Source organism: Blennius ocellaris (assembly GCF_963422515.1).
Source record: "Blennius ocellaris genome assembly, chromosome: 5".
Taxonomy (NCBI): Eukaryota; Metazoa; Chordata; class Actinopteri; order Blenniiformes; family Blenniidae; genus Blennius; species Blennius ocellaris.
In genome coordinates this window covers 11,672,991-11,687,769 of record NC_137654.1, presented here as the reverse complement: position 1 = coordinate 11,687,769, position 14,779 = coordinate 11,672,991, and the positions used below count along the sequence as shown (strand labels likewise).

Genomic DNA, 14,779 nt, shown 5'->3' with positions numbered 1-14,779 from the left:
TGTGGACTGCACCTGTGACAAAGCTTTTGTGTTTTCTGAATATTGTTTGGTGGATTTGATGATTTAATTACCGAAGGAACAAGATACTTTGGCAATTTAACAATGTGTTCATTTAACAAACAGGACCCTCGGTGATCGTGGAAGAGAGATACACAACCAAACAGCCGGACACCTCCTCCTCATGGTGGGCACCAGCCTGCTCACATTCTGCAAACAGCGATTGTCCACCGCGACGCTGCCGGGAAAAATACATGCAAGACAATCCAACAAATGTTCAGTGGGGTTAATATCAACACTGCTGGCAGCCCATTTTTACCCAGAGTGAATGGAAGAAAAGGCTTTTTAGCATCAAACATTTAGTTGTCTTTTCATAAGTGTGCTCACAAATGAGTGTTGCTTATAAATGCACCATTTAAAAAGGGCATTGCAAGTTATTACCAAGAGCTATTATTACAACAACAACAACAACAACAACAACAACAAACATGTACCAACACAAATTTCAGTAAATTCTTTTGGACTTAATGTGCTCATGATCTACTAATAGTCTAAAGGTATTCATGCTTTCCTTCAGTAATTCAGAATTAATAATTACAATGTTTAAATCCTCATTATTCAATCTTTTCCAATGAATACATTTCATGGAGGTTTAGAAAACAAAAACTTTTGCTAATCGCCAAACTAATTGAGACAAAAGGACTTAATATTTTCAGGACTATGAAATCCCCTCCTATTAACACAGTATTAGTTGAAATTGAGTTGATCTTGCTTGAAATGCCAGGGACATTTTCTTCTAAGGAATGTGATTTTTTCTTTTTATTATTATTATTTTATTGCAAAAGTCAAGGAAATTAAGGTGACATTTGGATGTTTTCTGTTGTGCGCTTTGACTTGAAGTTAACAGTGAAACACCACAGCTGCAGTGTCGACCGAAGATTTTCATCACATAAATTAATGGTTCCTGTTGCCATGGTTTTAATTTTAACATCCCAATGTGCATTATCCAAAAGCCTATTTACCCTCTGATCTGTGACTCGTGCTGCTCACATACATACAGATTAAAACAATGGCTATAATGCGGACAAACTGAACATGCAGCCAGTCAGGTCAAATGGACAATATCTCATGATGCAGATCATCACAAGGTACAGCAATTAAGTACAGAACTGAGAACAAACTAATCTGCTTATACTTGGACTGAAGCTCCTTTAAGATATACCCATGGCAGCACTTACGAGACATGTTTTCCAGTGCTCATTATCACATCTGCTCCCGTTATTTCACGGCAGTTTTCTTCATAGCAACAGATGCTCAGATGAAGCAATCGAATGAGTCAACATCTTCTTTCCACAAGAGCAGATTTATAATATAAAGTGTGATTCAAAGATCTGATTACTTTAAGGAAAACACAGTAAAACAGAGTCATGGCGAAAAGGGAATCGAAAGTAATCAACTTCACAGCACTACAGACTAAAGATTGTTTCATCGAGGCACTGTAGGAAAAGAGCAGCAGTCCTCTTCAGCAATAACACCTTCAAATGGTTCAAAACAACAGTTGGTTTATGACAAGAATGTATATTATCACCGTGCCTTTTTGATATCATTCTTGAGGAAATAATGATGGGCGCTTTGCAGCTCCTCAATGGATCTACTGATGTGAGTGGACAAGAGCTGCAGTTTGAGGATATTCATTTAATCTCTGGAACCAGCGAGGAACTCGTTAAGCTTATAAATCACTTTGATGCTGCAAAGGGTCATGGCATTGAAATAATTATCGAGAAGAATAAAGTGATGATCATTTCGAAAAGGGATGAGAATGGAAAGGAGCTGGTCGTGAAAATAGATGGAAAAGGTCTTGAAGAAGTGAGCAACCTCCAACATGTTGGATCTCGGATTATGGAAGATGTGACATCAGACACTGAAATCACCCGGACAGCCTGCGGAACTCAACAAACTATGGAAGACCAAAAACGTACATCGCTACACGAAAATTAAGTTATTAAGCTCACTAAGTGGCCCAAATGTCAAAGGACTATGGGAATAACTTGATTTGAATTTTTATAACTTCCTTGATGCACCAGAATTCAAAACTTATAATCTAAGGCATAAAATGCGTCTCTCTCCTTTAAACAACCAAATGCAACTTGAAGATGTTTTATATAAGTGGTACCCAGCCCTTTTTTCTTTAGCTCAACACAAAGATGACCTCCAAGAAAAGTTGCTCTCAATTTCTGACTTGACAAAATATTATGGTCCAAAATGCCATAAAGCGTCTTATTATTCTTTCTTTTGCGATATGTAATTCTCATTTTGACAGCATCAGAGCGGCGTTACACATCAGGCCTTTTCTGGGATCTCTGGGTTCCGAACACAGTTTTTAGTAGACAATGCCATAATTTCAATTAGATGGGACCAATACAATGTTCCATGACCTGCAGGATTTTACATGAGGTGGTAAAGCAACATGGCAGCCTAATCTAAAGAGACAAACATAAAAGACAAAAAAAAACGCTCCAAATGATCACAAAGGTGTGAACATTGCTTCAGACAGGGATGCAGGTGGTGATGCGCTCCAAAAAAAGTTATACTGCAGTGGGTAAGATGTGACTTCAAACTATAAAAACCCCCAGAGAATCAGCAGCATGATGCTACAGCAGTAAAAAAAAAAACAACACGAAATTCTGGGTTTTGGGTTTTGAGATTTTCTCTCATTATAAACATGCTACAGCTTCCATGAGGATCTGGGACCTCGATAGCATGTGTTATTCATATACTCTGTATTTTAAATCAAATAATAATGTGATACATGTCACACAAGGTGAAATATGGTAACTGTGACCTATTAAGGAGCTTTTCTGACCTTTGGTGATGTAACGAGGTACAATTTAATTCATTTGCAAGTGGGTTTTTTTGGGGGATTTTCTGTAGGGAGAGGAATATTATATTCCCACATATAACATGAAAACAGTAACAGATGTTTCCTCCACTAATGAAATCCAACAGAACCACCAAAAGCTTCTCAATTCAATGGAAATTCACATATCACTGAAATAATGTTGACTTTGTTTACATGTGCCCCTTATTTTGGAACGGCTCGTACTCCACATGACGTCCATCATATCTCTATCAGAGTCCAGTGACTCATCAGGGCATTAGACACTCTCACACAGCAGGTTCATATAGGAGTCCTGTGGGATTATGAGATGATCAGCTGTGTATGTTGGTCAGCTAGCGGTCAAAGGGGCTGTCATAAGTCTGCTAAATCACTAACCGGCTCAATAAGATATTAACGATTTTCCTCTCAGTGAGGTGCGGCTGGCGAAATAAAAGCGAGAGGAAAGGACAGAGCGAATTAACGTGTAAAGAGAGCTGTGGAGAAATGGAGGCGCTTAAAGAAGACATGGTGACATATTTAATAATGTGTGTGAGACGAAAGGATGGGAGAACAAGTCATGAGTAGAAAGAAAGAAAACAACGTTTGGATAAGACAGAGCAAACAGTCGGACTGTGGGCCATTCTGCCTGCTTTCAAACGGCCATCTGATTGTAGGATTTCATCTGACTTCTGATATTTTGGTGTTATGTAATACTTATTTAATGTCAACGTGGGATAACAGTAGTACCAGATGGTTTAGTATCCTTATGTCATCTTCTGTAGTTGTATATGGCAGTTCTTTCTGTTTTTTTAAACCTAATTCTTTATTGAATTTTTTCAGTTTTCACAGGTACAGTGTCAGGGCAAAATAGATATACAACATCTATCCATCTTTGATGGTGGTGGTGGTGTCTTCTTCTGTCCTCCTGAAATCAGCTCATTTTTCCCACTTTTCTTCAAACTGGGACTCCTCTAATCTTAGTTTTGAGTCTCTCCATTACAAATGCTTCCTCAGCAGCACGTAACCACTGCTCCCTGCTCGGCGGTTCCACTTTGCACCACAATCTGGTCATCACTTTCTTGCTTGCTGCTAGTAATCTTTTATTTGCATCACATTATGGGTTATGTTTCCCAAATACAACATCTAACAGGTTTTGGGGAACCGATATCCTAATACTTTTTGCAAACTCTGCCGTATTTGTTCCCACTTCACTTGTACTGCATGTGGTCCGAATCAACGTGTCCATACAATAACCAACATGGCTGTAGTGCTGACACCACTTTTGTTCTTATTTTTAGAGTTCTGAAAAATCTAACAATATTTTTCCAACTCAATTCCCGGTAAACCCTGGAGCTCGTGGCTGGGCACTGTGATTTACACGTAACAAATCATTCCTCTTCTGTTATTTGTTCATTATATCTCTCTTTCCCATTTTAATTTAATATATAGAGAAGAGTCGTCCCTATTCAACATCAGACTTTTGTATAAAGCTTAAATCGCTCTGCACTTTTTCGCATGTGGCAGCTCTGATAATGGTACTCATTACTAAGAACACAAGAAGATAAGTTAACATAGTTTTGTTTTGGGGGTTTTTTTTGGAAAAAAGTAACATACTTTAACATACTTCAACTTTGTCATATTCTCTCGGCCAATCACATCGCAGCAATTCGAGATATGCCGCCATAGTGAAGAACTCCAATCAGCAGATTGAGTAGATCATTAGGAGAACAACCAGACTTATGAGCAATGACAGGAAGGCAACAGCAACTTATTACATGCAAAGTATGGAGAGGAAAATCTCTGGACAACACACCAAGCCTTAAAGCTAATGAGCTTCTGAGGTCCCTTATATGAGCTGAAATCAGCTCCTCAGGTGCCGTACTGTGGCAGCCCACTGCTCATATAGTAAACCATCTGGGTCAGGTGAATAGGAAAAATGCACTTTCTTTATAAAAAGTTGTGGCTGCAACCATTTCTTACAACTGGACTCAGAGAAAATAGGAAATAAACATGAGTCGGTCACATGTCAGTGTTCATCAAAATCTCCTTCATGTCATAGGACACTCCCACTTGTAAGCTCCCACCCTACATCTCCCTCCAGCCCATCCATTCATCCATCTCTCTCTCTCTTTCCCTCTGTCCCTCTGAAACCTCCCTTCATTTAGTGACGATTAATCCGTAGCCCAGCTTAATCCCTCAACCTGCCCACACACGCACACACTTTCCCTCTCCTCCCGCTCACTCGTACACACAGAGTAAACCTCAAAAACATCATCACATAAATCCCTGCAAACAGTGTGACATTTCCTCACTGAAAACACACACACCTCTGAATTCCTCTTGTATTAGGATTACATTTTTACCTAATGAAATGTATCCCAGTTTTTTTCCCACGTATTTTTAATAGATAGATAATATAGCAATCGTGCAGACATGAACTCCAGCTTGAAATCACCCTGGAAACACACTGGTAGAATAACATCCAGGCTGCAGCTTGTGAAATTGAATAAAGTAAGCCTGAGCTAACACCACGATCCACAGCTGACTTCTAAATCTGGAGACTTACCGAAGCATAACACAAACAACTTCAACTGCATACAATGACTGGATGCAATGAAAAAAACTTTGTTCACACCGAGTTCACATGAGGTCTGGCTTAAGCTTCAGTGTAGCCGTGTTCCCTTTCCTCTAGCCTTTGCCACGAAGGAGCCGATCAAACAACACCTACACGCTCTCTAAAAAAGGATGAAGCTGGAGTTGTGGAAATACTACAGTGGTGAAAGAAGCAACCCGAGTTCCAAGAACTTGAATGGGAATAGTGCATCTCTGCAAATATCTCCATGTGACTCTGTATCTATTGTCGCCTTGTGAGCAAATCCAACGCGTCTTCGATGTTACATACGTCCATAATTGCAGACACTTCTGATAAAAAATAAATAAATCAACACAGTTTGGTGAAATTGTGTTGAATTATGGAACTGCTACTTGTTTTGATCGTTATACTGCAAGAGGGCAGCCACTTGTCAACACATTCCTCAATACAATGGACTACTGAGGCCAGAGGTCAAATACGCTGATCAGGGACGTGTGTCCTTTATCCACTTCAATCCCCCCGTGAATACTTCTAGTATTTTACACAGACTGTTTTTTATTTTTACTCATTGTATTCTCACCACACCTCCCGCAGCAAAAGATTTTAACCAGTTTGAAGTATTTTTTCTGTTCATAGGTTCCATGTTCTGCGTGCATCAGTTTCCTTCTACACTCTGTTAGTAAGCATTTGATTTTAATGGATGGATGGATGGATGGATGGATGGATGGATGGATGGATGGATGGATGGATGGATGGATGGATGGATTTAAGTGAATTATTGTGTACTGTGTATGACATTAAGCTATAATGTCTTCTTTTAATAGCTATTCTACTTGGCTTTGTTCTTCTCTGCTTACATTATCAGCAACAGTTGTGTCTTTTCTTCCTCTTGAGTTACTTATTCATTCATTCACCTTCTTTGACAGACCACACTTTTCCTTCTTCAAACACACATACTGTGCATTGTGCAGTGAGAGATGAGCACGGACTTTGGACGCATGAATAATCCCCATCTGCTGATGGAGCATGCTCCGCTTCTGTGTCCGTCTCTCACTGACTCGCACACGTGTAGACACACACACATACAGACACACACACACACACACACATGTGGTTGCACAACAACACACACAAAAACAGAGAGACACACACAGAAACACAATTCCCTCTCAAGCAAAGAAGGTCGTCTGCCAGCCTCCAAGGAAAAAAGAAAAAACAAGTGTTTGCGCTGCGTGAAAAGTTCACTGAGGACACTGCTGCCATTGTAGATTTGAACTTCTATAGAAAAAAAATGCACTGCTTCGCAGTAACGTGTGATGTGAAAAAGAATTTTAGCAAAGAAAAATACTGATACATACACTGGTTCACAAAGACGGCGCTGTCCTTGACAAAAACCGAAGCAAATAGAGAGCTACTCCAAAGTTTTTCATGTGAACGTGGGTCATCACATACATTAAAGCAAATGTGTAATAATTTTGTATCTGCACCCATCTGGTTTTGTCCATCAGTTTGTGTTTCAGTGCAATAATCTGTCCCAAATACTCACACTCACACTCTTCCAAGTCGTCTTCATGGTCTAGCGAAGCTTGAACAAAGTGAGACTTATTTGGACGACCACACGCCCGAGGCTTGTAGCGTCACAACAAGTCGTACCGAGCGGGAAACGTCACAGTGACAAGCCCGGCTGTCTGCTGTTCAAATGATTAAAGCTGACATTGCGGGTTTGGGAAAAGGTGGAGGGTTCGAATCAGTGGGAGATTGTGGTGAATGTGGTTGTTCTTCCTTCACCTCCTTTACATATTGTCCCTCAAGTTAACTGGGCTGGACGAACCGCTGGTTCTTACTGATTTGTTCAGGTCATTGTGTCCATTGGATAATTCCTCCAGGAGCTTCGCTTTGTCATCAGGTTGAGATAAATTATGAGTTTAGGCAAAACAATGTGAATATTAATTGTAACATTTCAACATTTTTGCATGCGTTATTGAATAATAGTGTAATGAGTTACTTAATTAGCTCACTATTTAAATAAGCATACTTCATATAATAAATGTCAATGGCTTTTGGTCCCAGATGAGGCAATTCAAGTCATCTCTGATGATTCTCTAAAACAATGTCCAATAACTGCATCACAGTCGTTTGGACTTGTTGTTGACTGCAGAAAGGCAGAATGTAATAGGATCTGGTCCTTTGGACTCATGTTGCACGTTTACTAATTTGCCTATCATAGTGTTGATGTATTTAATGCAATAACCTGCAAGCACCTCCAGTGCTTCCGATGCATGATTGGAATTTTAGGAGGAGATTGACTGAAGAAATTCAATTGTGTATGTTACAGTGTGTTATAATGTTAAGAATAACAATACAGTGGGAGCATAACCAATAGATTAAACAATTTAAAAAACAGGGGTAGTAACTCTGACAGATCTGACAATGTTGAATGAACTAATGAAATCACATGAATGTGACGTTAATACTTGAGCAAAATTTCAATGATTTTAAAGTATTTGGACAATGTACTTTTTTATTTTAGCAGTCTTTGAGAAATTCAATTTAATATAGAATAAACATGAGTGTCTCTTTAGATGGCCCCTTGTAACATGGTCACAACATTAGTACATTAGAGTTCAAAACTAATATTTATTTATCAACGAATGCATTGTCGAACTGATTGCAATGTAAAAGTTAAAAAATTTTAAATGAGGAAAATGAACAGTTGGACGAGAAATAAAACATTCCAGTTGCAGGTATATATTCTAGAACCTGCCTATCTAACTTCCACAGCTTTTACCAGCAAAATCGTTCAATGAAGTCTGACATTAAAGAACATTTCTACCTAAGTGTGAGACTCTACATGCCAGTGTGTCATGTTATATTTTATATCATTAATTTCACTCTCAATATGTAACACACAGGTGGAACACACACTATTTGTGTGTTTCTTTGTTTGCGTGCTTGCATGCATGCAGCAGTATGTTTTTTTAAATATTAGTTCTGCAAGCATGAGAGCATTGAAACTGCTGAGTGAAACACAAAGTCGACTAAAACAACCCATCATTTTACACATTATGGCAAACTGGCCATCCACTGATGAGTCCAGACAGATATACAATATCTATCCAGCTCAGAGAGTGAAATGACTCCAAGAGTAAACATGGAAGCACTTTTTTATGGTTTAGATGTCAAAAAGACACAAGGTGTTGCAGGAATAAATCTTATATTGAAACTAATCCAAGCAAATCAAAGTGTTTCAAATCAAGCATTTGTCAATATTTCTTTTTAATCAATATAATTCTAATTTCAACTCTCAACCTGCCTCTCCATCTTCTTCAGCCACTTCATCAAGAGGGGCTGGTGAGCGGCAGGAATGCTACAGATAACTGAACAGTCCATCACAAAGCTGATGCAAACAACAACTCACACCAACATACTATTAAGAGTCACCAGCCAATACACAAACTCTACTGACGAGCTTAAACTTGAACCTCGGTGACGCCAGCGTACGAAACAACACTTTACTGAGCAGCTGATCCCAGCAACAACAAATCACAATGTTTGGTACAGCCTGTTGACTCTAAACAAGAGGTTGTCTAAACCATGACGACCTCTGCAGCACATAAAAAAAAGATGCATGCACTGAACCGCAAAGTCAATAAACATGTTGCAGCAAATCTCATTAGAACTTCTGTCACAACTCACCAGTTCTTGGTTGGTAGAATTGGAGTCGTCTCCAGGAAAGGGGATGTAGATGGCTAAGGCCACACAGTTAGCAAAAATAGACAGAAGTATAAAGATATCAAATGGTCTGAAAAGCCACAGTTAAGGAACAGAACTCAAAGAGAGACATAACTATTAAGTTAACTGTAGACATAAAATAAGATTCTTAAAGTTAACATTGTTTCACTGCAATGATGGATGTGCTTATGTGAAATTTCCAAATGTGTCATAACAATCAATGGCTACGATCTAAAAATGCGTTAAATATCTACAGAGAACATAAAGTCAAAGCTTCTTCATTTCCCTGAAAATCATATGTGCTTATTCAGGTTATCAATATCTTCATTCATTTGACCATCTATCCATTCGCCCATCAACCCAACCAATCATCGAGCATTTGATTTTTTTCTCCGAGTGAGCTTCTAAACAAGCCTATTTTCTATTTATAGTGCAGGATTGGCAGCCTACATGCAGTGCCCAATCCAAAAATGAAGTTAAGGTTCACTATGTCACCGACTGACTGACTCACCCCCCCCCAACCATCCACCGACTAATCTATGAGAAAATCTTTCCATACAAACACACACTGCCATGATTGAGGCACCTGCTTGTCCAACCATTCAGCCTTTGTCCGTGTCTCAGAGCTAAAGGATACTTCCACTCCACCAGGCTGATGCAAGCCCTGCGAATCGGGTTGTTGAGTGTGAGGCAGAACAGAGCTCTGGGCGGCCTGCTGTTGGTAGATCCTCCCTGTTTTTTGCTTTTGGCATACTGTTGCCTCTTCCTCTGTGCCAGCGAGCCAACGGGAGCTGGTCCGGTGGTGCAAACCGAGGGCCGTGAGCTCATCTCGGGCTTCGCGGTTTCGCCCTGTGCCTGGCGGGCGGCGCTGATGGCAGCATGCCAAGCCAGGACTGGGCTGACAGAGCTGGTGCCGCCGGGGCCCTGACCGCCGCCGCTGGTCCCGAGGAGGCCATGAGAGGAGCCGACGGGCTTGCCCGTGCTGGCCGGAGCTTGCAGGGGATCTGGTGTGTGGAGCTGGTGCAGACGGGTGTGGCTTCCTGACCAGAGCGCCGAGGTGTTGGTGGAGGGAGAGGTCCTTCTGTTGCTGGCATACTGTGCCCCTGGGGAGGCAGGAGGAGAGGCAAACAGGGTTACGACTGTTAAAGTAAAACACATTTGTGCCATAAACAGATTTGATGTTTGTCTTACCAAGGGTGGATTTTGTGCAAACAGCAGAGCACAAAAATTCACATCCTCGTGTTTCAGTAGACATCAATGTAATAAATGTAATGGCATAATGCAGATTAATTATATGCCAGACCATAATAACCGCTTCGGATCTGCTTGCAGAGACTCATTATGTGTATACTTTCAAAGTAACACCCTCTACCCAGTACCTACCACAAATGTGATTTTTTAAACTATGATCTGTCATTCACAATAATATATTGTATTTTGAAAATCTGGAATCTGACCATAAACTTGGTGTGATGCAAATATGTGAGTTTAAAAGTTAATTGAAGGCGTTTCAATCTCCTCTCAGGTTGGGTGACTCCTCTGCTTGACAGATAATTTACAGTAACTTTACCTGATGTGTTTTGTGCCACTGATTGACAAAGTATCTTTTTCAAATCTGATATTCTCTTGTCTACATGAAACCAAAGAACAGTATTTAATTGTTTTCCCTCAAATCGCTTCCCTATTGAAAAATATCTTCAAAGAGAAATAACAATAGGTTCAGATCTTTGAAGGGATTTCTGCTGCTGTTCAACCAAGTTTACACAAGGACATTAGTATAAGAATTAAGTCAACAACAATATACTAAGCAGATACTGCTAAAAAGAGACCAGAAGTTGAGTTTGGGAACAATTGTGCCAAGGATGTGTCTTGAGTTTAAGTTTGATTTTATCGTTGGAAAATAAACCGTCTCAGCAGAGAAACTTATGTAATGCAGTCATTTCACAGAAATAAAACACATTTTCACTACGTGTTTTATTTCTGTTCAAAAGATTCATGCTACTTCTTGGGCAGCGCGACACAACATGAACAATTTATCTCTCATGACTTCAAATGAGCTCACAACAGCTGCCATATTGACATCATCTACCCAGCATCGGTGTTTCTGTAGTGTGACCAGTGTAAAGAAACAATTCATCACAGATTAGTTTTACTGGGTCCTCTGAGATTGCACGGGTCTCTCATAAACGTATTGCTTTCTATTTCAGTTTGAAATGACAAACTAGTTTGTGTGCAAAGTTCATTTGACAATATATTTGTATTTTGTTTGTTGTACAAAGAAATATGACATCCACTGACTCTCACATGTATACAAGGTAGGATCACTGCAATCTACCAATGCTGTCATGTCTTGTGCAACTATACTTGCTCTGAAGAGTACGTAGTGAGAAGAAGAGGAACAAGAGAGAGAGAGAGAGAGAGAGAGAGAGAGAGAGAGATGGACAGCCTGCATGAATGGGAGCAACAGAGAGAGTCATTAAAATCAATGCAGACTATGAGTGAAAAAGACAGTGCCCTTGACACAGTCCCTTTGATACAGTGCAGCTCTGCAACAGACTCACATCAAACACCACAGTCCACTAATTACCGAGCAGAGCAGAGTTTAGCATGACATGCTACAGAGCTCTACTGGACTGTCACACAAGTGAGTGTATGTGAGCAACACCAACATAGGAAACACAATAAAAGTAAACAAATGCTCTGGAGCAGTTATTAAAATGAGTCTGATAATACAATAAGTGATCAATATAGAAAACTGGGACAAGATTATAACTTGTTCATTAAAGATAATGACATTTACAAAATGATGAAGTCTAAGAAATTAATGATTCTCTCCTTGAAAGATGAAGATGTCATGCTAAAACATGACATATCAAAATACCACAAATGGAAGTCTTGTCGTCAAGCTTTCCTCACATTTCACTTTGTCCGACCACACAGAATGAAGGTTAATTACAATATTAACAACCTTATAATTTGAATGAAGACAGCCACATCCTCAATCTGAAAGAAAGCAGCACTGCAGTTGCAGAATACCAACATCTTATTAAAGATGTGAGGACATGTGTGGTATGAGATGGAACAGGAATTATCTCTGCTGTTCTGACATCTGTCACACGATGTTGGGTAACTGTTGCCTTTGGGTTGGTTTTAAACCAACACATGTTGTATTGAGGGCACTTTTCTACAGCCGAAAACTTCTATCAAAAACTGGGAGAATTGCATCCAAAAGTTAGACTGCACTCAATTAATCCTGGAGGGCGCAAAAAACACAAAGCACCCTCCACCACGCTTCTAAAACGACCACTTGACCAGAACAGTACACCGAACACGGTCATCCATTTTCCCAGAACTGGCCGCAACTCGCCTCCCAGTGGATTTTATAACTGCTGTCATCCCCCGAGTGAATTGCTTTCAACAAGCGCTTACTGCGTTAATACACAATCTGTGCACTGAGATAAGTTTGGGAATAAACATATTCGCAGTAGACACGACTCGGCCCGGATAATCACAGCTGGGATTAAAGCGGAACATCCAGAGAAGACCCCAAAAGAGCGCTCGGCGGTGCGCTGCGCTCCAACTCCGCTGCTGCGCTCCGCGCACCGTTTTTACCTTCAGACTGTTCATCCGCTTCTTGCATCCTCGAATCCACATCGAAAAGAGTCGATTTAAACCCAACTCATGGTTGGAGAAACCATCCAGAGATGTCGACGGTGTTAGCCTGAATTATAAAATGTTTTCCGAGCGCAGACCCTGAGAGGAGCGCCAAACATTTTCGCCACATCCGGGTGTCTGCGTGCAGATCCACGGCGCATCCGAGAGGACGCGCGGGCAGCAGCAGCAGCAGGAGGAACAGGAGCAGCAGCGACAGAACCAGATCTGTCAAACCCACTATTGTCAGTCACTGGGAGGACTGGCAACCAGTTTGAGCAATCATGTTGACAACACTTCACACAGAGCCGCAAACTGCAAATGCACCTGTTGCTGCGCCTTATGGTGACTAAAGCATCTCCAGCAGCGCCAAACTTAACCCCGGCAGGATTTGGTAATGATTTCAAGCAAATGTTAATCTTAAAGTCTTTTATATATATATATATATATATATTTTTTTTTTTTTTTTTAAAGACTCTTTACAGATCAACCCTATATTTCTTTGATTCCGTGAAGAAAGCCCATCCTCACTCAAGAGTGCAGACGACAGTAAACAGCTGCGAGTGAGTCGTTTCGTGATTAAATCCAGTTGCATAAATTGCATTAGCAGTGTTTGTCCGGTACTAAATTAAGAACGTGGCAAGGCGCACACAATGAGAAACGCCTACAAATTGAGTCCTCCTCTTCCAAAGCTGTTTTTTTTATGTAGCTGGCAGCCATCAATTTCTTACGCATGTTTATTATTGTATGTATTTTAATTGTAATGCAAATATGACCATTTAAGGTTTGTGACAGGTTGACCGTCTTATTAACATGTTGTTCCTTCCATTTCATATCACTGTGAATCCAAAGGAACTCACGCGTCGTTGGAACTAAAAGAAACCAAAATGCACAGCAGTTCTGCATTTATATTATAAGTTACAGTTGGCCAACTTTCCATTGGTCATGTGTGTTTCAATCTTTTAAAATGGCCATACACAAGCCATTAGCGTAAATATAACCAAGCAGACGACTTCAAGACAGATCTATGACAGTTACTCCGACTTTCCCTTTCGGGTAGTTTCCAGGCTGGAGGATAAGCCCCGGCCCTCTTCCAATCCCCCCTCCCACACCCCCTGACGCCCCCCAGTCCGTGCACTTACCCCTCAGGGGTCTTCCCCTTATAATGAACGGCATTCTGTCACCTGGCTCTTCTCTCTGGCCTCATAGCGCCGTTTCTCTGTCCTCTCTCCGCGGCGGTTTCACGGAAACTGAGTTGGTAAAGCTGACTGAGCTGGAAGGTTATCAGTGATTGGATTACCTGTGCCTGTATGGGGGATGACAGTTTCACAGTGGCGCGTAATCCTCCGATTATAATCCGAGTTCCAATGTTCTCTACACAGAAGCAGGTAAAACAGGTAGCTGCAGCTGGAACAATTGATAAACAGGAACATATATATATATATATATATATATATATATATATATATATATATATATATATATATATATATATATATATATTTATGTTAATTTATGACTTTTTGGAGTTTACAAACCCTCACCAAAATGGCACTTAACAAAGGAATAGAACAATATATATATATATATATATATATATATATATATATATATATATATATATATATATATATATATATATATATATATATATATTCCTTTGTTATGTGCCATTTTGGTGAGGGTTTGTAAACTCCAAAAAGTCATAAATTAACATGACCTCAAAAGTTAAGCATGTTCAGTTCAAACGTGTCATAAACAGAGATCACATCGTAAATGTTTTTGTTTGTGGGGATACGTGTTTTTTTATATTCGAATAAAATAATATTACTAAAAAAAAAATCCGACTACAAACAAGTGTTGAAAGTTTCATGAATGTGGTTTTCGTTTCTCCCCGTAACACGTGTCCATAAAAAACAATGGTTCCT

At 40.0% G+C, this 14,779-nt stretch overlaps 1 protein-coding gene across 1 annotated transcript in view; it reads right to left on the bottom strand.

Moving 5' to 3' along the window:
• cacna1db (calcium channel, voltage-dependent, L type, alpha 1D subunit, b) overlaps positions 1 to 12,840 on the bottom strand; it is a gene marked incomplete at both ends in the record, with an annotated part of 70,575 nt that extends 57,735 nt beyond the window's left edge. Inside the window, 3 exon segments of the mRNA XM_080495968.1 lie at positions 9,165 to 9,270; positions 9,838 to 10,303; positions 12,813 to 12,840. Of these exon segments, the coding sequence (XP_080352094.1) occupies positions 9,165 to 9,270; positions 9,838 to 10,303; positions 12,813 to 12,840 (600 nt within the window).
• Positions 12,841 to 14,779: the final 1,939 nt, after the last annotated feature.